The sequence below is a fragment of the Bufo bufo genome, chromosome 1, assembly GCF_905171765.1.
Source record: "Bufo bufo chromosome 1, aBufBuf1.1, whole genome shotgun sequence".
NCBI lineage: Eukaryota > Metazoa > Chordata > Amphibia > Anura > Bufonidae > Bufo > Bufo bufo.
In genome coordinates, this window is record NC_053389.1 from 667,618,723 (window position 1) to 667,641,433 (window position 22,711).

The 22,711-nt window shown below is 43.8% G+C and overlaps 1 protein-coding gene across 2 annotated transcripts in view; it reads left to right on the plus strand.

The window, feature by feature from the left end:
• The window catches only part of WHAMM (WASP homolog associated with actin, golgi membranes and microtubules), a 35,646-nt gene extending 22,156 nt beyond the window's left edge, over positions 1-13,490 (plus strand). For both annotated transcript variants that reach the window (XM_040414051.1, XM_040414052.1), the window contains exons 5-10: positions 550-715; positions 7,296-7,468; positions 9,525-9,611; positions 9,741-9,836; positions 9,964-10,387; positions 12,405-13,490. In XM_040414051.1, coding sequence (XP_040269985.1) covers positions 550-715; positions 7,296-7,468; positions 9,525-9,611; positions 9,741-9,836; positions 9,964-10,387; positions 12,405-12,685 — 1,227 coding nt within the window. In that variant the 3' untranslated portion in view covers positions 12,686-13,490. The remainder of the gene's footprint in view (positions 1-549; positions 716-7,295; positions 7,469-9,524; positions 9,612-9,740; positions 9,837-9,963; positions 10,388-12,404) is intronic.
• Positions 13,491-22,711: the final 9,221 nt, after the last annotated feature.

Sequence of the window (22,711 nt, forward strand, 5' to 3'; positions counted from 1 at the left end):
TTATGCCCACATTGTGCCCCCTCACAATACGTATGCCCTCATTGTGCCTGACTAACAGTGGTTATGCCCTCATTGCTCCCCTTCACATTTATATCCACATTGTGGCATCCTCATTATAGTTATGCCCTCATTGCGCTCCTTCACAGTAGTTATCCTTTCATTGCGCCCCCTTCAGTGCTTAGGCCCTCATTGTGCCTCTTCACAGTAGTTGTTCCCCCTCATAGTAGTTATGCCCTCATTGTGCCCCCCCTCACAGTAGTTATGCCCTCTGTAAATCAGCGGCCGGGGAGAGCTGGGAGCTCATGTATATCAGGATTCATCAGCGCGCTCTGTGTATTGAACGTTTCCAGCACTAGAGCACTTTTGTACAAAATCTAAGCAAACCAGCCAGGTCAATTTTTAGGAAAATGTTCCAACATTTTCTTCTGCAAACAGTAGTTAGGTAACCCTGTTCCTAGGTTAATTGTTAGAGTATTCATGCAACTAAATATCATTTAACTATGCAGTCATTTCACTAATCTCTGTCACAACCCTCACTTGATCTTACAGATGGAGAACCTGAGTAACTCTGATGGGGTCATTGCATGCTTGGATCGGCTGGAGTTGCAGTACTATGAGACTCAGCTAGAATTATATGATGTTCAATTTGAAATATTGAAACATGAAGAAATGTTGCTCATAGCGGAACTAAACACTCTACGGCGGCAAATGAAAGGTAACTGGTGACTTCACGTTTGTACAAATGTTTTTTCAGTGATCATTGACCCCTCTACACACACCAGCAATCGGCGAACAAACAAACACATAGTAATGGGTAATGCTACTAGTGTTAGTATTAAAAAAAAAAAATGTTTCCCCTCGCCCATGATGGCACCCATGCGACTAGGACCTCTCATCCAGGACAGGAAACCTGAAAGACCTCAGTGATTATAATAAACCAACCTTCGGAGGCGTGCCAACCACCAAGAAAGAAGAGTTGGAAGAAAAAAGGGGGGGGGGGGGGGAGAACTATAGCACTTTCCTCCCAAAATGCTGCATCTGAAGTTCAGGTTTCCTGCCCTAGGAGGTACCTGAGGAGTTCTCTCTATCTCTCTCTCTTTTTTTTTTTTTTTATATCAACTACTGAACCAAACTGAGTAATAGCCCTATATATTGAGAAATCGCAGCATAAGGATTTTAAGGAGACAAAAAAAAAAAAAAGAGTTTAGTGGAGTGACAGAAGCCCTTTAATGCCTTGGTACAATCTGAAGTTAAATCTTCCTTTAAATCCTTCAGTCTGGGCCATCTGAAATCACCATAAAGGTGTACCTATAACATGGACTCTGATTCTGATCTTTCTGGGGAAGACAAAGACATAGAATCAGGTCAGGATTTATCTTCTGATTTTATGTCTTCAGATGAGGATTCAGTGGAGAAAGAGCTATTTCCTCCTGAAGATACTGAGCCTTTGTTAAAAGCCATAAAAACCACTATGCAATTGGAGGACGTAAAAAAAAAGCCTAAGTCTGGATAAGGACAGTTTTGACTGCGATTGCGTTCCGTTTTTATCGCGCGGGTGCAATGTGTTTTGCGTGTGATAAAAAACTGAATGTGGTACCCAGACCCGAACTTCTTCACAGAAGTTCAGGTTTGGGTTCGGTGTTGTGTTGATTGTATTATTTTCCCTTATAACATGGTTATAAGGAAAAATAATACCATTCATTATACAGAATGCATAGTACAATAGGGCTGGAGGGGTTAAAAAAAAAAAAAAAAAAAAAATTTAACTCCCCTTAATCCACTTGTTCGCGCAGCCGTCATCTCTTCTGTCTTCTTCTTTGAGGCATAGGACCTTTTGACGACGTCACTGCGCTCATCACATGATCTTTTACCATGGTTATGGATCATGTGACGGACCATGTGATGAGCGCAGTGACGTCATCAAAGGTTCTTTTCCTGTGCACAGCAAAGAAGACAGAAGAGAAGCCGGGCTGCGCGAACAAGTGGATTAAGGTGAGTTATATTATTTTTTATTTATTTTTTAACCCCTCCAGCCCTATTTTACTATGCATTCTGTATTATGAATGCTATTATTTTCCCTTATAACCATGTTATAAGGTAAAATAATAATGATCGGGTCCCCATCCCGATCGTCTCCTAGCAACCGTGCGTGAAAATCGCACCGCATCCGCACTTGCTTGAGAGTCTCAAACAAAAAGAGGGGGTTTCCGGTTCCCCAGAAAACTTTTTTTTCGTAAACGCCAGGCCAGTTTTAAAAGTAATAGAAGTGAAAGAGAAAAATTTCCTAAAAGATCTGGCGGGGGTTTTGTTTAAAACCCAGGAAAACAAACCAAAAGACAAACCGCAATGACGCCAGAAGTGAGGTGGGAGAAAGACTGTCTCAGTTCCTCCCAGCCGGCAGGTCCATTTCTTAGAACAAGTGGATCCTATGTGTAATAGAAAACGGATTCCGGCTGGAGTTCATTTCTTATCCAAACATTTTTTTCCACTCAGACAGTTCGTCCCAAAAATCCGGAATAATAGGGAAGCTTTAGAATTTGAGATTTTTTTTTTCTCTCTTAGGCAAGGGAGTAGTCTGTCCAGTCCCCAAGACAGAGAGGGGCAAAGGGTTCTATTCCCCTTTCATTTTTGGTGAAGAAACCAAATGGAACATTCAGGATTATTTTAAATCTAAAGAAACTGAACAAATCCCTGGTCTACAAGAAATTTCGAGATGATAAAAACGACTGTGTACCTCCTCTTCCAGGATTGCTGGATGGCAAGCCTGGATCTGGAGGATGCGTATTGCCATTTTCCAATCCATTCCTCCTCCCAAAAGATTTTAAGGACTGCAGTCTGGGTTCAGGGGAAGTTGCTGCATCTCCAATACAGAGTGCTTCCCTTCGGTGTAGCGCAAGCTCCAAGAGTCTTCACCAAAGTGGTAGCGGAGTTAGCGGCTTTAAGACAGTCAGGAATTACTCTGGTGCCCTATCTGGACGATTTTTTGATAGTCTCTCAGTCAAAAGAAGGGCTAGAAAAAGATATGAAATTCCTCTGCTCCACTTTAGATTTTTTCCAATTGATTATCCATCATAGATTTTCTAATCTGATTTCCTTCTCAAGTTTGCGTTTTTTGGGGATTCAGTTGGACACCTGTTTACAAAAAAGTTTTATTCCACCTCAAAGGAGAGAGTTGATTATGGAACAAATATGGTCAGTCTTCCTGTCCTACCAGTGTACTTTCAGGGAAGCAATGGCGGTACTAGGGCAGATGACATCAGCAATCCCAGCAGTACCTTATTCACAGATCCACTCCAGAGGTCTTCAAGCAGACATCCTAAGATTGTGGGACGGCTCCCCTTATTCCTTGGATAAAAATGCCACATTTCATCTAAGACAAGATGCTCCCTGTTTGTGGTGGATGGTACCAGAACATCGATTAGCAGTAGTTCCATGAACATTTCCAGACCATAATTACCACAGTCGCCAGCCCTTGGGGTTAGGGAGCCCACTCTCAGAACAAATATTGGTAAGGGAGGTGGGATCTGATTACGAATAAAGCATCCTCCAATTTCAAGGAGTTAAAAGCAGTAGAGATGGCACTGACTGTGGCTCTTCCGGAAATAAAAAACAGGAAGATAGGGTTTTATTCGGACAATTCAACAGTGGTGGCCTACATAAACCGTCAAGGAGGAATGAGAGTCTCTTCCCTCCTACATCTATGCCAGGAGATCTTTTGCATAGCAGAAGGAAGAATGCTTTTCCTTTCAGCGGTACATATGAAGGGGAAGGAGAATGTTTGTTTGTTTGTTTGTTTGTTTGTTTGTTTTATAGCGGACTTCCTCAGTTGAGTTTCCATAAAACAGGGAGAATGGTGTCTGAACAAAGAAATATTTTTGCAGATAGTCCAGAAGTACAGTCTTCCTACATAGGACCTTTTCGCCTCAAGAGCGAACAGGAAGGTAGAATTTTTATTTTTTTTCCTCCCTCAATTATTTGGACAGCCAATCAGCAGTGGACAGGTTAGCACAGGACTGGAGCTAAGAACAAGGGTACGCCTTCCCTCCAATTTGCCTCATCCCACAAGTATTGAGGAAAATAGAGATAGAGGAAGCCTCGGTTATTCTGATAGCTCCAAAGTGGCCCAAGAGGTCCTGGTATTCAAATCTTCTGGATTTTGAAAGGGAAGTCTGGTCGGGAAGGGGATTGTTGGACAATGTGGGTTCTACCTTGGTAAAAAGTAGGAAGGCATATAATAAAATTTGGAATATTTTGTTTGTTTTTTTTCTACCTTCCTAGATCAGAATACAGATCCCTTTTTAAATCTCCAGTTATACCAAGGATACTAGATTTTTTTTTTTTTAGAAGCAGGGCTAGATAGGAATCTTAAGGCTTCCACACTAAAGATTCAGATAGCTGCTCGAAGTTATTTCTTTGAATATAGATTAGCTGATCATCCAGTCAATACGTTAGAAGAAAAATTTCATTGCCTAGATGTCAGGAGGTGTCTAGTGTTTTACCTAGATTCCACGTCACCTTGGAGGATAGATGAAAATCTCCTTATCCAGTTTCAGGGAAAGTGTAGGGGCTGCAAAGTTTCCACTAGTGTTATTGCTAGATGGGTAAAGAATTCAATTTCTCTTGCCTATTCTTCCCTTAGCTGCCTCCTCCAACGGGGTTTGAGACTCATTCTACCAGGGGCCATTGCGACCTCTTTGGCAGAGAGGGCAGATGCTTCTTTGGCCCAGATTTGTAGAGCCGCTACCTGGAGCTTTCCCCTTTTTTTTTTTTTTTTTTTAAGACATTACAGACTGCATCTTGATTCAGATGCGGCATTTTGGGAGGAAAGTGCTGTAGTTCTCCCCCCCCCCCCTCCCCACACCTTTTTTTTTTTCAACTCTTCTTTCTTGGTGGTTGGCACGCCTCCGGAGGTTGGTTTATTATAATCACTGAGGTTTGGTGGGGGTGTGAACCATTTTATCTCTTCAGGTTTTCTGTCCTGGATGGGAGGTCCTAGTCGCATGGGTGCCGTCATGGGTTTCAAGAAAAACAATTACCGGTAAGAGCAATTATTGTTTTCATCGGACCTGAATTCCTTCTTAGACCTTAGATCAGACACCCAAGCTCCATCAGACCCCCATTACTCCTCAGATCAGACTCTCAAGCGCCATCAAACAAACAAACAAAAAAAATTAACTTACTGTACATCTCCTGCTTCAGGCCATGCTGACACTCACCACTCCCTGGTCTTCTACCGGCCTATCGCCGCACTGTGACCTGACACAATTCCACCATTGTTTTAGGGTTTTGTTTTTCCAGTGTTAACTGCATAGGATTAATGACATTTTAACATGATTATAGAGGTACCAATTTTATTTTTTATTAATGTTTTTACAACTTCTAAAAAGTTAAGATGCTTTTTTTTAAATGGAAAAAGCTGCTTTGTGTCACCAGATTCTGACACCTATAACTTTTTTTTATTTTTCTGCTGATGGAGCTGTATGAGGGCTCATCTTTTGTAAGGTGAGCTGTAGTTTTTATTGATACCATGTTGGGATACAAGGGACCTTTTTGCTAATTTTTTGGAGGGGGTAAGGTGACCAAAAAACAAAAATGCTTTTACAGCATTCAATGTGTGGGTTATATAATGGGATATTTTAATAGATCGAGTCTTTTTAAGCCGCCTAGGGGACTTCAACATGTGATCATTTGATTGCTTGTACTATACAGTGTAATACTTCTGCATTACAGTGCACAGTCATACTGGCACACTAGTACATCCTGTACCCATCTTGCTAGTACATCTAGTACTAGCGTGCCAAGTACTTCACACCCCACAATTATGTTTGTACGGTGCTGATTGGAGGACAGACGGTCTAACTGCTCAGATGACGCGGTAGCATCTGAGAGGGTTAAATTGCTGGAATTCTCATTATCTTCAATTGTGGCAGTAAGAGCTCGGTGCCTGCTGTATAATCCAGCTGGCACCAATGAACGATAGCGTGGGCCTAGCTCCTGAGTCCGTGTCATCACCGTGCCATACTATCACTCAGGTTAAAAGGGAATCTGTGATCACGATTTTGGACTTTTACCTGCAGTACCCATAACCACCCTCTTCTCCATTCTGATCGTGGGCACTGTTTAATTAAGATTTTTTTTTTTTTTGCCTGGAATATGACAGCTATGGACATCTTCAAAGCTAATTTGACAGAGTTAGGGCTCATGCACACGGCTGTTGCCCCGCCATGGCCATATTGCTTCCCGCATACTACTTGAATGGGTCCGCAAACCCGGAGATGCGGTGCGGAAGTACGAATCAGAACCCCACGGAAGCACTATGGAGCTCTTCCGTGGTCTTTCTGACGGTGCGGACCGTCGGATGCGGATCGGGGACCCCATTCAAGTGGATTGGTCCGCGATCCGCATGAGTCTGCAGCATGGGCACGGATCCCTTACGTTCGTGGGCACGAGCCCTTAAGCAGAAGTCAGAGGGGCGCCAGAGAACGAGCTGTCAGGTGTCCAGTTTTATGGGTTCATCACACAGACAGCATTGTGTATCTGCTATGTAGTGAGAAACATAGGAGCTGTGGAAGCCAAATAGTGTCAAGTGTTTACCTATTCCAAAAATGTTTATTACCCCAAAATGCATGTAAATCAATCATTTAAAACATGGCTCTGAAGGTGTCCATAGCCTTAAGGGCACATGCACACGGCAGTGTAGTTTATGCAGATTTTCTTTGCACGGTCTTGTGCAGATTTTACTGGGTTTCCGTAACAAATCCGCACGAAAATCTACATATTACTTGTGGATGCCCCAGATCCTGGATCCCCAGATTGAAAAGGGTGAAAACTGCACTGAAAATGCACAAAAACAATGGATTTAAAAAAACACTCCATGTGTCAATTTTTCCATGTGGAATATTTCCACACCATGTAGAGAGTCTTTGAAAAGGATCTAATTAGCTGGTCCTGTATTGTGCTGCAGAAAATCTCTGCTTAATAAGTCACTGTGTGCATTTGTCCTTAAAAAGGTTTTCCAAGATCTTTTTACTGATTACCTATCCTCTGGATAGATCATCAGTATCTGATCAGTAGGAGTCCAACACCAACAGCTGGTTGAGAAGGCAGTGGCACTCCTGTCTCTCTGCTTTTCCTAGGCCAGTGACGACACGTTCATTGATCACTCGTTTATTCTCAAAACAGCTGATCGGTGGGGTTCCCGGTTGTATGAACCAAATATAAAAATCTGCCTGTTTTTGGTACATTTGTAGTATGGGTAGTGACAGGAAGAAAGAATTTTCTCCTTTTGGTTGCAGAAAAAGAAGAGGAGGTAGTCTATTATGACACCTGTGAAGATCCTCAGGAACTGCAGACGTTTGAGCAGTCCAGTAATGGTGCAACATACACAATGCTCAAAAGAAAGGCGCGGCAGCTCGAGTCAAAACGGGGGAATATCTGTTCAAGACGAGCATTACTGAGGAACAAAAAAGTATGTTACATTCTGGTACACGTGTAAAATTGTACAGATCCTAACACCAGTTTGGCGGATGATAGTGCATAGGGATCCAAGTTACCTGATAGAAACCATTGAAAGCCCTAAGGTACTTAAAGAGAAAAATCCTCCCTGGCTGTGACAGCCAGGGAGAAGGAGACGCCCACAGAGAAACCCTGGCGTCTCCTCCTCCTCATTGCACCGATACTAGTAATTGGCATACCAGGCACGAAAATTAATGGGGTCCACAGCGGGCGAACGGAGCGACTCCCAGGAATAATAGTAAGCTCTATTAGATCCCTGTTTGATGCCCTACTGAAAGTGCCACTTATTTTATAATGTCTGGACCCTTGAAAGGTCCTCTTTAAACTACGATTAGCAGACCGAATTCACCCATCTGTCAAACTTTACTAAAACATGACCATCTACACCAGGCATCCTCAAACTGCAGCCCTCCAGCTGTTGTAAAACTACAACTCCCACAATGCCCTGCTGTAGGCTGATACCTGTAGGCTGTTCGGGCATGCTGGGAGTTGTAGTTTTGCAACAACTGGAGGGCCGCAGTTTGAGGATGCCTGATTCTACAACGACCGTTTATCAATTACAAATGTAAGAACCCTGTGTGGCATTAGCTTAATATTACTACTAGTGTTTCCATATACATACTACACAGTACTTGTACTAAAGGGGCCCAGAGATACTGTATTGTTTGCCCTAATGTATTTTCAGCTTTCACCAACCACCATTTACGTTCTATTTAGTAAATTATTATTATGATGTACTCGAAAGCTCCATTAATTCCATGGCTCTGTACTTGAAGAGGAAACTATTAACAAACTGGTACGGGGGGACGGACCCTGTCTGTAAGAGCTTACAATCTACAAGGGTAGGGAGATAATAAACAGGATAATCTATCTTGATAGTAACATCTACTAACATCCCATACCTGTGTAGAAGCCAACATGACTGCAGTGGCATACTACGGCTTGTTCACGTTAAATGGGAATGGCTATGCTTATGCATAGATCTCCATGATGCAATGCACTATTAGCCTTCCGGCATGCATGTTTGCAGCTACCACATCTGTATATCTTGTTTTTTTTTGTAGAAATGTGCAACCTTTGCTTTCCTGCTTGATGACATTGTATTGTTCAATGGCTGCTACAAACATTTGTCCCGATAATCTACTACACACTGAAGGTGAACAGTGACGATTCCTATTGAATAGGAGCAAACAGAGATCTTGAAGAATGTGATCAATTCATGCAGAAAGTATAAGGCTAATTTCACATCTGAGGCCGGAGGTTCCAGTAGTAGTCCCAGCAGATTGTAGACAAAAACTGTGTGCATTGAATGCCAGAATCCATATCCCATTATAGTCTGTGGCATCCGGCATATGCTGGATCCGGAAGAGAAAAAGCTGAACAGCGTGGCAGATGTGAGGCTAGTCTAATTGTGTAGCAGTAATACTGTATGTAATGGAACACTTCAATATACAAGGAATAGCGTATATTTGCTAGAAGTAGAATACCTGTTTCATTTTATAACACGTCGTATTTTTTTCTCTGTGCAGGAAATCGGCTATCCCTGTCATTTTCTCAATTTAGCTTCATTAACATGGATCAGTCATTGTCACTGCATGTGCCTGAACGATCGTTAATGTGATCGTTCCTCCCCATACAATTTCATTGTCGGCAGCACATTCCTGTTTAAATGTGGTGATGTGACATTAATGATCTTAATATCCACACAAAATGCAGTCATCCAACAGTCCAGCGTGTGCTTGTTTGTCGGCTGATCGGCAGACATGTTTTTACCGGGCAATACTCGGGGAACAAATGTGCGATTGTTTGCCCAGTCGTTAGCCTGTGTAAATGGGAATTAATCTGGTCTGTCACAACCAGTCGTTACTTCCACTTCTTTGGCCATAAAATGTTGAATGAATTTATAATGTAGAGTTATTATTTATCCAGTTCACAATAACAATCAGATGTGTGATTTCCGAAAGTTTAGCATTTCTCTGTGAGCTTTGTGTCCATCCCGATTCTTTTAGGATCAGTGCATAGAGACACAAGAGCTTAAGCGTCAGCAGTACCAGGAAACACAGAGGCGGCTTCAGCAGCATCATTTTGTACAGATGGTGAGTATGGAGTCTATGAATAGTTTGTTTTCTGATTCCACGCCAAACCCCTAGTGCATGTGGAGACTTCTGTACCATTTAAACCAGTGTGTGGGAGACACTTTAACAGCGTTCTTTGTGTTACGACAGAAAAGAGACAAGAAAAAAGAGGAGGAGAAAAAGAAAAAAGAATGGGTTGATCAAGAACGTCAAAAAGCACTACAGAGATTAAAAAGCTTTAAAGATGTGAGTGTTAAATTGCAGTGATCAAGTTGTGCACAGTCATGTTCTGCTGAATAGGATGGAAAATGAATTGAGCCAAGGAGAGAGCATATTTCATAATGGAAGTGTTCAATAACTTTTCTTTCCGTAGAAAAAAGAATCTCATGTTGTACTGAAAACCTCTCGAATGCAGTCACATGTACCCAGTAACTCCATGGAGAGCTTAAAACCTCCTAAGGAAGCCAAGGGGCCCACAAGTGGTTCAGCAGACATCCTTGTTCAGAGAGGAAATTCCGAATGTAGATGGTCCAGTGATGACCCCTCCAAGCAAGATCATTTTCCACCGCAACCTGTTGTTCCTCCACCACCTCCTCCTCCTTTTCCTCCTCCTCCAACAGCACCTCCTCCTCCTCCTCCTCCTTTACCGTCACAGACTTTGCTGTTGGGAAATCCAGCTCCCATACCTCATTCATCTAAGACTCAAAAATTTCATGAACATAAAGTGTTGATAGGTGAAGATCTTGGAAATCAAACTACTCCAGAAAAATTAAAAGCCAATTTTAATCAACACTCGGGTAAGGAAATCTTATTAAATGGAGTCTGTCCTCAGTTTTGACCATTCTAAACTGCTGACAGCACTAATTCTTGGCTGGAGAGAGCATATGATGGGCACACCTTTTTGTGGCGTGTTAATTATTAGGAGTAGTGTGAATATGACCTTTTCATTCTGCCAGATTCTGCTCTTGCAAGTGTCCAGGTGGTGGAGTTTTACTGTTCTGCCCCCTGTCCTTATGTTCTGTGGACATTAGTTTTCATCAATCAGCTCATTGTCATCACTAGGGATGAGCGAATTGACTTCTTGGAACTGAATCTGTGTTTAAGAATTTTATTTTTTTCTACAGTACAAATTAATTTATGAAAGTTGAGACTTCGCAAAGCAATAACTTCAGCTCATCAGAGCCAATACATTCTAATACTGTATAGAGCAGGATCGAAGTTTTATGCACATCGACTTTGGATGTTTCATCCGAAGTCTATTCGCTCATCCCTAGTCATCACAGGCAGGATTACGATGACTGATATCAACTACATATAGATAACACTGGATCCATCATTCACAGTAGGGTGGGCCATTGCTCGTCTCCTCTCCCTTCCTGCACCATAATCTCTGCACAGGTCACAGAGCATATCTAGAAAACTGTCCCTTAGAATTCAGTGACTCCTCTCTAGACTTCAGTTTCCTGTGGGCCATTCGCTGCTGTAAAGCAAACCAAGGCAGCTAATGGTTGACTATTTTAGTTTTAGTGCCTAGATTGACATTGGTAGCTCCTTTTGTGACCTACACCTTGGCAAGAAATCATGGGACTTGTAGTTACCGGATGGCGGACAGGAGATGGATTAGACTCTTCTAAAAAGTAAGTTGCATAGGGGAAAATAAAATATCAGTATTTGGGCTACATTCACACAACTGTATGTGTTTTGCGGTTCGCAAATTGCAGATTCGCCCAAAAAATGGATGACGTTCCGTATGGCTTTTTTTTTTTTTTTTGCGTATCCAATGTAACAATGCCTGTCCTTGTCTGCAAAACGGAGAATAATAGGACATGTTCTATTTTTTTTGCTGAGCTACGGAACAGACATACGGATACGGAAGCAGATAGCACACGGTGTGCTGTCCACATTTATTGCGGACCCATTGAAATGAATAGGTCTGCATCTTTTCCACAAAAAAAGAAAACGGAATGGAAACAAAATACATTTGTGTGAATGTAGCCTTATAATGTGAGCTAGATTAGGCCTATCCATACATATATCCAGCAACCCAGTGCAGTTCCCCTCTGGTGTATTCTGCTTCGCTATGTCAGTTGTGTCCGGCTACTAGCCTGAAGTAGTTGGCCGGACACCACTAATATATGTGAAGGGGGCTTTAGAGTGGCTGCATGTGGTGATGATGTTCGTGCAGAAAATTTGCACCAAAACCACACAAAAATTGCACATAAATTCGCACTATTTATCTAGTTTTTGTTGTGGATTTTCTGCAGAGCTCATCCTTCTATTGAAAAGGGTGAAATCCACACAAGAAAAAAGCCAATTGACATGTTGCAGATTTCAAAATCCGCACAGCAGGTCAATTTCCGCACATAAGAAAAAAAAAAAGCATAGTGTACGTGAGATTTGTCTAATCTACAATTTGCTGGTACTGTTTTTCCGCACATAACCCACGTCGTGTGCATCCAGCCTTAGAGGTACAGGGAATGAGTTCAGGTGTCTGCTGTTGTAGTGGAGTATCAGTCCATATGGCGCTCCTGTTGGGACCTCTTACATGGAAGTACAGTATGCTGTGGGAATGTGACGCTAATTGCACTTTACTGTAAATGACTTTCATTTTGCATGGTTGCTCGTGAATATACTGACAGTGCAGAAACTCTTTACTGTGAACCTTTGCATTTTGCTGAAGGAGTACGGACATTATGCAGTGTCAGGTCATATACGGATATGAAGTAAAAAACGAAAATGTGATGCTGTGTAGTAGTAATCGTGGATGTAAAACCCACAGTTGGAACATTTTTAATCTCTGTATCTTGCCTTTAGGTTCCATGGAAGAGGTGTTGGCATCGTTGAAACGAAGTGAGAACCGCCTCCGCAGGGTGGAACCACCTCAGCCTTCAGTCACCAGTACAAGAGACAGTATTTTAATGGCTATAAGACAAGGAGTAACACTGAAGAAAGTGCAGAAGGAACCTGTGCCTAAAGGGCCTGAAAATGAACTGGAGCAGAGTATAAGAGCAGCGATGATGCGGATGAAAAAAGTATCTGCCGACTCCGATGATGAAGAGAAAAGCGAATATATTAGTGGGGATTGGGACAGTTAAGGGGGAATACACACTGCTACCAGATTTCTGAAGATTGACTTTACTTTTTATGCTTATCTCACAATCTTCTATGCTGGTTTTGTGACATCCCATAGTCACAAGCAATCATTTGAATGATCAGAAGAAAATAACCGTATACTAGCATCATAACCTCTATGGCTGACAAAACAGTATTGCCCCTCTAGTAGAACTCCTAGAGAATATGGGGGTCATTTATCAAACTGGTGTAAAGTAGAACTGGTTTAGTTGCCCATAGCAACAAATCAGATTCCTCTTTTTATTTTGGACAGCTCCTTTGGAAAATGATAGGTGGAATCTGATTGGTTGCTATGGGCAAATAAGCCAGTTCTACTTTACACCAGTTTGATAAATCTCCCCCTATGTTCTCCCCCTTAAATGTCCATTCACCTCTGATATGCATTTAGCCAGATATTAACAGGTGTAACATGGAAAGCACTAGAGTCTTCCTTAATTTCTACATATAAAATGCACTGGAAATATTTTAATTAATAATTAATTTAGATACCTTCATGCCTTGATTATAAATGTAAAGTCTACATTAAAAGGCCACTTAATACAATCGTCTTGGGCAACCTCTGTTTTATTTGCTGCTGAAATAACTTGTTAGGGACAAAGGTGATTGAGTTTTAGTAAAATTAAAAGTTTGTGGATGCGCATAAAGGAATAGACCGGTGTATGTTATGCAAATGGCAAAAAATGTGTATAGATAGTTGTCTTATACTGTAACTAAAGCTGCTGTTGAATGGCATACAGTACATTGGCCAAATATATTGTGCTTACCCCACCAAGGTGAATAATGAATATAGTGTCCCAATATTGTCACATCGTTCCTCATAGCACCTAGAAAATATCACATCCGTTGCACAGTGTGCTATACAAGACTCAAATACTGCATGTAGATATGCAATGCAATCCCAACAGGATGAATTCACACATGGCAGATCTAGGCCACCTGCACACGTTGCGGAATATACTAGTGGATGTCTGGCACAAAAGAACACCACAAAATGAGGAAAATATGCAGTTGATCTAAAGAAAGCATCATGAGTGAAGAAAAAACACCTGCTGATACTGAAATTTGTTTAAAGAGGACCTTTCACCAGAATAAAACCTCTAAACTGACTATACAGACGTGTAGAGCGGCGCCCAGGGATCTCCCTGCACTTACTGTTATCCCCGGGCGCCGCTCCGTTCTCCCGTTATAGCCTCCGGTATCTTCATAGTTAGGCTCCACCCAGGGGAGCCTGCCGGCGTCTCTTTCTCCTATGCTGTAGCGCTGGCCAATCACAGCGCTCAGCTCATAGCCTGAGGTTTTTTTTTCTCTCAGGCTATGAGCTGAGCGCTGCGATTGGTCAGCGCTACAGCATAGGAGAAAGAGACGCGGGCAGGTTTCCCTGGGTGGAGCCTAACTATGAAGATACCGGAGGCTATAACGGGAGAACGGAGCGGCGCCCAGGTATAACAGTAAGTGCAGGGGGATCCCTGGGCGCCGCTCTACACGTCTGTATAGTCAGTTTAGAGGTTTTATTCTGGTGAAAGGTCCTCTTTAATTAATCCCATAGACTTAGGGCTTATTCACACGACCATGGTTTTGTTCTTCATCCAAGCCGCATTTTTTTTTTTTGCAGCTCGGGTGCAGACCCATTCACTTCAATGGGGCCGCAAAAGATGCGGATAGCACTCCGTGTGCTGTCCGCATCCGTTGCTCTGTTCTGTGGCCCCGCAAAAATTATGAGTCATGTCCTATTGTCCATTTTGCGGACAAGAATAGGCATTTCTATAAAAGGGCCGTCTGTTCCGTTCTGCAAATTGCGGAAGGCACACGGGCGGCATCCGTGTTTTGCGGATCCGCAATTTGTGGACCGCAAAACACGGCACGGTCGTGTGAACAAGCCCTTACAGCTAACATCTGGAGGCAGTGTTTTTATGGACATTTTTGCAGTGTTTTTAGTAAAAATGTTACATGGAAGACTGGGATTATTAAATGCAGCACACGTAAGCATTTTTGTAGTGGCATTTTTTTTACTCCTGAGGTGTTTTGGGCAAAAATTTCCTATAGACGGCCCTCATACATATAAAAAAAAAAAATATATATATATATATATATATATATATATAAGGCAATTTGCCTGGACTTGTGGGAGGGCCTGAGATCCACCTCCAGCCTATTTAAGGCACTCCCCTTACCTGGCTCCTGTACCGTCCGAGGTCTGAACTGCTTGAGAGAGGGTCGCTTGTGGAGTTACTGGAGAGTTGCTGAGTTTCTGGAAGTTTCGATTGCCATCGGTGTTCTGGATTTGGAGCATACCTGTTCTATTCGTCCTGCTTCACCCGGTTTCACTATAGGTCGCATTTGCCCGTTAAACTGTAAGTCATCCACACGGTACAGCACGGGGCCTCACTGTTTTGTCCCCTGTACCAACTCATTTCATTTTCACCACCGTTGAACTCATGTCACGTTTCTCGCTTGCAAGTCACTTGCCATATTTCATGTCTGTCATGCCTTTCCTGGATTATGCATAAGGATACGACTGCACAGGAGCTCCGCTCCAGTCACCAACCCTGCAGTAAGCCAGCCCAGGTTATTGTTTCCTGTGCATATTACCTCCCATTCTAGTTCTTATTCGGTCCACCTCCCTGCAAACTCACATACAACGTGCCCCCTTTTTCTTGTTAAACAGCCATGGCCAGAAGTTTACACACTTGCTTACATGACCCATCGGTAGCTCACAGGCCACACTGCATACACCCTCCCTTCATGGACATCACCGCTGGGCACGTGCCGTCGCTTCAGGTCCCCCCCTCTGCCTCCGGTCCCGTTCTACCCCACTCCTCCTACCACGCTGCCGATGGCGGGCGGCCACGTCTCCGTGCCTGGTCTGCGCACGCGCGGCCCGGGGTACTGCGCATGCGCGGCGTTTCCATCGGCGCATGCGCGGTGTCCCGGCAGCTGTCCGCCGGCGCGGCTGGTGCGGGGAGCCGCCGGCAGGTCTGTCCGGCTGCAGGCACAGTAAATGGATTTCTCCCTGGGTTAGCACAGGTTCTACAAGGTATCCTGTGGAACACCACAAGTCTCAGCAAAACAGAATGTCCAAAGGTCTTAGAAGAATAACCAGGCCTGTCTGGGTACCAGAACCTGTCCATGGACCAGCACAAGGTCTACTAGGGAGTTCTCTCCTACCAGGGGAACAACTTCTTGGCAGAATGACATATACTTCTGGGACACTACAAGTCTCAGCATAATAACCTGTCTTGATTAGGGTAGTATAACCTATCCTGCCTGGGGCATCCCATGTATCGGCAGAACACTCTGCCCTGTCCAAGGCAGTATAACGGTCAATAGCATGTCCATTCCTGTCTGCAGAACTACAAGTCTCAGCAAAATTTCATGTCCTACCCGAAGCATTATAACTCCCAGCAGCAAGACTACTCCTATCTGAAGTACTAAAACTCCTAACAGAATCGACAGCTGCTGCTTTATAACAGACTGACCTCACTTGTCTGGAGCACCACAAGACCCAGCCAGCAGACCAGCACCCACAGGTACAGGAGCATAGGCACGCGTCTGCCCCCTGCACCTTCCTGGATCCTCATCCCCGGAGAATTTCTATAGACTTGTAAAAGTTGTTTAAAGTTTTGTCACTTGGAAGAAGAACAAAGACTTTGTAGGAAAACTGTACTGGAGTGAATCCTCCTGACTAGCCGGCGGAGCTCCGGACCAGGCAATCAGCACATGCCGCCACCCACATAGGCAGCACAGTCCGTGGGGGCATCCAAGCCTTGATCACTTCCAAAACAACCACTTCATGTTAAACATCCCTCCAACATCAGGTCAAGCAGCTCCCCAAAACAATAAAACAGAAACCCGCCACATAACCCTTATGGTCACATGGTCCACCCCCAAAAAATATATATATTTTTAAAATAAATAGGCCTATAAGAGTGAGGCACCACTCACATCCAGTGCTGCATTCACCCACTTGATCTTACATCATGCGTTACCCTGCTTCCACTAATGCTGCATTTCTTTTCATTTCTAGGCCTACTATGTTCACAAGTTGGTTATTCGTTTGTCACGACAAGGGTCTTCTCTTAGCGAGCTGCAATGCCTCTGGCTCTTGTTTTCTCCATCAGTTCAATTTCACGGTTCGCGGTTGATTAATGTTTCGGTTGGGCACGCATTTTTCCATCAGGTCTGGCTCATGTTTAACTACTTATCATCACCGTGAGGTCATCCAGTTCAGTCCCTGGGCTTCGGGGGCCCGGTGACCGTTCTTCGTGTTGTCCATTAGAGGTACCATACGGTTGTCGGCGGCTCAGTGTCTCAAGTTCATTATTGGAGATGGTCATGGGTATGCGAGTCCTATTGGTGCCGCATAAGTGAAAATTTTTTTTTAAAAAAATAATAGTAATAAATAAATATATAAATAAATAAAAAAAATCTGCCATTAGTCACCCACGCATGGCTACTCCGTTTTAGTTTTACACACAGAACTCCGCCATTGGTCTCCCACGCGTGGCTTCTCCTGTTAGTACGCACATACGACTCCACCATTAGTCGCTCACGCATGGTCTCTCCGTTCAGTTTTATACATACGACTCCGCTATTTGAGTCTCACTCATGGCTCCGCCATTAGAGTCTCTCACGCATGGCTTTCTCCATTTTGGTGTGTCACATACAACTCCGCCATTAGAGTCTCTCACACATCGCTTCCCCGTTTTAGTGTTTCACATATAACTCCGCCATTAGAGTCCCTCACGCACCACTTCACCGTTTAGTTTTACACACATCACTCCGGCATTACAGACTCTCACGCATTTCTTCGCCGTTTTAGGTTACACATACAACTCCGCCATTAGAGTCTCTCACGCGTTACTTCGCCGTTTTACTCACACACATAACTCCGCCATTAGAGAGTCTCACATATGACCCCGCCATTAGAGTCTCACGAATGGCTTCTCCGTTTTAGTGTTACACACATGACTCCGCCATTAGTCTCACGCATGGCTTCTCCGTTCAGTGTCACGCATATGACTTTGCCAGTAGAATCTCTCACGCATGGCTTCTCCGTTTCAGTGTCACACATATAACTCCGCCATTAGAGTCTCACACATTACTTTGCCGTTTTAGTTTTATACATATGACTCCGCCATCAGTCTCACGCATGGCTTCTCCGTTTAGTGTCACACATATGACTTCGCCAGTAGAATCTCTCACGCACGGCCCTGCCATTAGAGCCTCTCACGCATGGCTTCTCCGTTCTAGTTTTACACCTATGACTCCGCCATTAGAGCCTCTCACGTATGGCTTCTCCGCGTTAATTTTACAGATATGGCTCCGCCATTAGAGTCTCACGCATGGCTTCTCCGTTTTAGTGTTACACACATGACTCCGCCATTAGTCTCACGCATGGCTTCTCCGTTCAGTGTCACGCATATGACTTTGCCAGTAGAATCTCTCACGCATGGCTTCTCCGTTTCAGTGTCACACATATAACTCCGCCATTAGAGTCTCACACATTACTTTGCCGTTTTAGTTTTACACATATGACTCCGCCATCAGTCTCACGCATGGCTTCTCCGTTTAGTGTCACACATATGACTTCGCCAGTAGAATCTCTCACGCACGGCCCTGCCATTAGAGCCTCTCCCGCATGGCTTCTCCGTTATAGTTTTACACATATGACTCCGCCATTAGAGCCTCTCACGTATGGCTTCTCCGCGTTAATTTTACACATATGGCTCCGCCATTAGAGTCTCTCTCGCATGGCTTCTTCGTGTTAATTTCACACATATGGCTCCGCCATTAGAGTCTCTCACGCATGGCTTCTTCGTGATAATTTCACACACATGACTCCGCCATTAGAGTCTCTCACGCATTCCCCATTTAAATTCCACACACATAACTCCGCCAGTCGAGGCCGGCTGCGTGGTCCCACGACCAGTAGGTTCCATGTCTTTTCTGCCTTCAGACCCGCTCGCACGGCTCGGTCATCTGTGGCTTGCAATACAATTATCTTGTGGTGACTCGCACGCGTGGCTTGCGCCATTAGAGTCTCTCTCACGTTATCATTTTCTCTGACTTTTATTTTCTAGGTTGTCAGATTCCTCCTGGAACATAAAATCACGCCCCCTTTGGTCATGTCTTCTTTTCTGGGGTTTGCTTCTTTTTGCCACCTTAAACTCAAATGTCATACAACGCCATCATACTCTATCTCACTGGCATTCAACACCACATGCTAATCTTACACCCTAATAACATCAGTTTCATGGCCTCTCACCAAATCAAAACCATAATCAGAGGTATTCAGAAAGCGGAACCCGCACGCACAGCCCAGAGGCTACCCATAGACAATCATGTCTTCAAGGCGTTATCCGACCTACTAGACGCAAGGCCTTTTTACACAGATACAAACTCCATCTTCAAAACAGCTATAATTGGCTTTCTACGGATTCCTAAGGCCGGGAGAATTCACTACATCTTCCACGACCCAAACTACGCCTTTTCTCCTTGTCTCCCACTTGCCAAAACACATGGATCGTTACATCCTGACCTTACCTCACTCCAAGAACAGTCAGCACATTCCCATCAACATTCCGTACTACCCCACGCACAACAGATGGTGTCCAGTCAGGGTTCTTGATGCCTACAGGCAGCGTCATAATCTTCTACCCGCACAGCCATTTCTACAGCTGCAAAGTTCTGTACTCACCACCACCACCTTCATGACTTAAGTCAAGTCTTCCCTCACACAACTAGGCCTCAACGCAGCCAACTACTCAGGGCACTCCTTTCGTATAAGAGCTGCATCCACAGCCTCCAGTGCCAACATCCCAACTTATGTCATCAAAACATTAGGGTGCTGAAAATCATCCGCTTACTCGCGATACATACCCAATCCAGTTCAGGAGGTTAGGGTTGCTTTCAAAAACATGTCTGGTTGAGAAATACGTGTATTGATTGTCTGCAATAAACTTGTTCTCTTCATTTTTGCCCTCTTCTTTCTCAGGCCTACTTCATCCTCGGTTTCGGCACACCACAACCGACTACGTTCATTACCCTATTTCCTAGGGTTCCTCACTGTACTATTGTAAGCGCCTTACACAAGTATTAAGGCAATTTGCCTGGATTTGTGGGAGGGGCTGAGATCCACCTCCAGCCTATTTAAGGCACTCCCCTTACCTGGCTCCTGTACCGTCCGAGGTCTGAACTGCTTGACCCTCCCACCACTCCACTTATTCACACTCATCCCTTTCCATATCTTTTCCTTGAGTAGGCCCTCTTCTTTCTCAGGCCTACTTCATCCTCTGTTTCGGCACACCACAACCGACTACGTTCATTACCCTATTTCCTAGGGTTCCTCACTGTACTATTGTAAGCGCCTTACACAAATATATATATATATATATATATATATATATATATATATTTTTATTTTTTTATTTTTTTATATATATATTTTTTTTTGCCCTGCTTAAGAAAACAAGTACATTGCCAACATGTGTAGTTTTTAATGCCATTCTTGCCCATATAATGTAACACACTATATTTGCAAAAATGCTGAATTTTGACCAAGTCCAGCAATTTCTTTTATTGGCCAAAAGAAAACAAACTACACAAAACTAAATGTCCGCACGCTGATGCTTGTATCTTGACTTTGATTTCACAATTGGATCAGCATCCCTTATAACCTAAGGCTGACATATATGACTGAACCACACATTTCTGGTTATAGCGCTGGTGCGTGTTGGTGGAGTATATATACTCTGGTAATGATATACACAGGAATATTGGGAGATTGGTTTGTACAGTTCATTGGTTGAAACAAAACACCGTCAAGTTTACCTTAGGTCTTTTTTCTTGTATTCTATTCTTACTGTCCTCATGCAGCAGTCAAAAAAAATTAAAATAAACAGCGTAGACAAGAAATAAAAAATATATCCAATGTGATAAGGGCGGGACCTGGTGAATTACTTATATCCACTGCTGGCACACTTCCGGCTACCTTTATGAGATTCTGTAGCCTCACTTCAGCCTATACTGTCAGCTGACATGCCACTACACCAAAGGGTCAGCAACCTCCAACACTCTGTTGGCAAGCTACAATTCTCAGCATGCTGAACCCAAAAAGTAGAACCACACATTTAGTGCCAAAGATTATCTTTATTACACAATAATCATACAATATAAAATTAGCAGGTGAGGGGTACAGAGCAAGAATCACCCCTCCCCCCCACAAGTAAAATGGGTCTATTTTAAATATGCAGATGATACATACACATCAATAAGTGGCACATAAACAGTGGTTCAACTATAGAATAAAGTGTAATCATCCATGGCCGGTACAACACAAAAGAGGAATCCAAAACTCCTCGCACATGGCCAGAACACATCCAGGTTCCACCCTAAATATGGTCCAAACTCAGTGGCTCCAACTCAGGGAAATCCCTGTAAGTGTGACTGGCAACCATTAGACAAATGTAGGCAACTGCTGACCGACACAGACAGACAATATACTGACCCTAATATCCGTGGGGAGGGAGGAAGGAGACGACTCCCTGACGTACGTTTCGCCTTAGCTTTGTCCAAGGGAATGAAGACGCTGAGTTGCTACCTACAATGTAAACCCAGTACCCAGCTGGGATCATTCAACAGCACTTAGTACACTCCAATCAACAACCATCCTGGGGAGGAAGAAGGGTGTGCATAACGAACCAAAGCCTCCCATTGCTGTGACCCACCCAGTTAACTCATCAAATGTGTACCTCTAAGTGCGGGAAGTGTCTGAATGGATGCCAGGAATGCGGCGCCAGCCGAACACACAATGCGCCCAGTTCCGGCCACATGACTCTGCCACGTCACACCTCACATGAATGCAAAACAACCGCCAGGTAGAACGATTGTGTCGGGAATCAACAGCCTCAATGACCCAATCTGTAAATATGTGGAATCCATCCTACATCCTCTGGTGGAGGGATAACCCTCGTATCTCCAGGATAATATGGACATCCTAAGGAAGGTAGAGGATATGCATTTGGACCCAGATACAATCATCGCCACATGTGATGTAGAATCACTTTATACATCGATAAGACACAAGGATGGCTTGAAGGCGGTCGAGTTCTTCCTGAGGACGACCAACATGGACGACAATAAATGTAAGTTTGTATTGATGCTGCTGGAATTTGTACTTACCCACAACTTCTTTTTGTTTGGGGGCTCCTTCTTCCTACAGCTCCAGGGGACAGCTATAGGGGCGTCCTGTGCGCCTTCGTATGCTAATCTGTTCCTGGGGCTGTGGGAGAGGGAGACCCTCATTACTGATCCCCTGCCATTGGCGAACAGGGTCCAATATTGGGGCCGCTATATCGACGATATATTGATTATATGGCAGGGACCGAACAGAAATTAAGTACCTTTATCCAGCAGCTAAATCACAATAATCTAAATATAAAGCTTACTTTTAAGACCAGTCGCACCAAAGTGGAATTTCTGGATATATGCCTGCAGGTTAATGATGTAGGTTCGATTACAATGGACCTGTATAGGAAGGAGACATCAGTCAACTCATTACTTCAAGCAGGATCAGGACATCCTGGGAATTTGATCAAGGGGATGCCAGTGGGCCAGTTCCTACGGTTACGGAGAGTCTGTTCTAGTGAGCGGACCTTCGAGACTCAGGCGGTGGATCTCTGCCGGAGATTTCAGGAAAGGGGATATGGAAGAAGAGTGGTTGAGGCAGGATATTGGAGAGCCCACAACTCCAAGAGACTGGATCTCCTCCATAGGAAGAAGATGGTAAAGGAGGAGACAGAGGATATCCGTTTTATCACTGGGTATAATTCGCACTGGAGAGAAGTGAATGCCCTCAGTAAATACTGGGAAATCCTAAGGATAGATCCACAATTGAAAAAGGAGATTCCACCATATCCTCAGATTACGTATAGACGAGCCAGAAACCTAAGGGATCACTTGGTGAGAAGCCATCATACGATTGAAAGGAC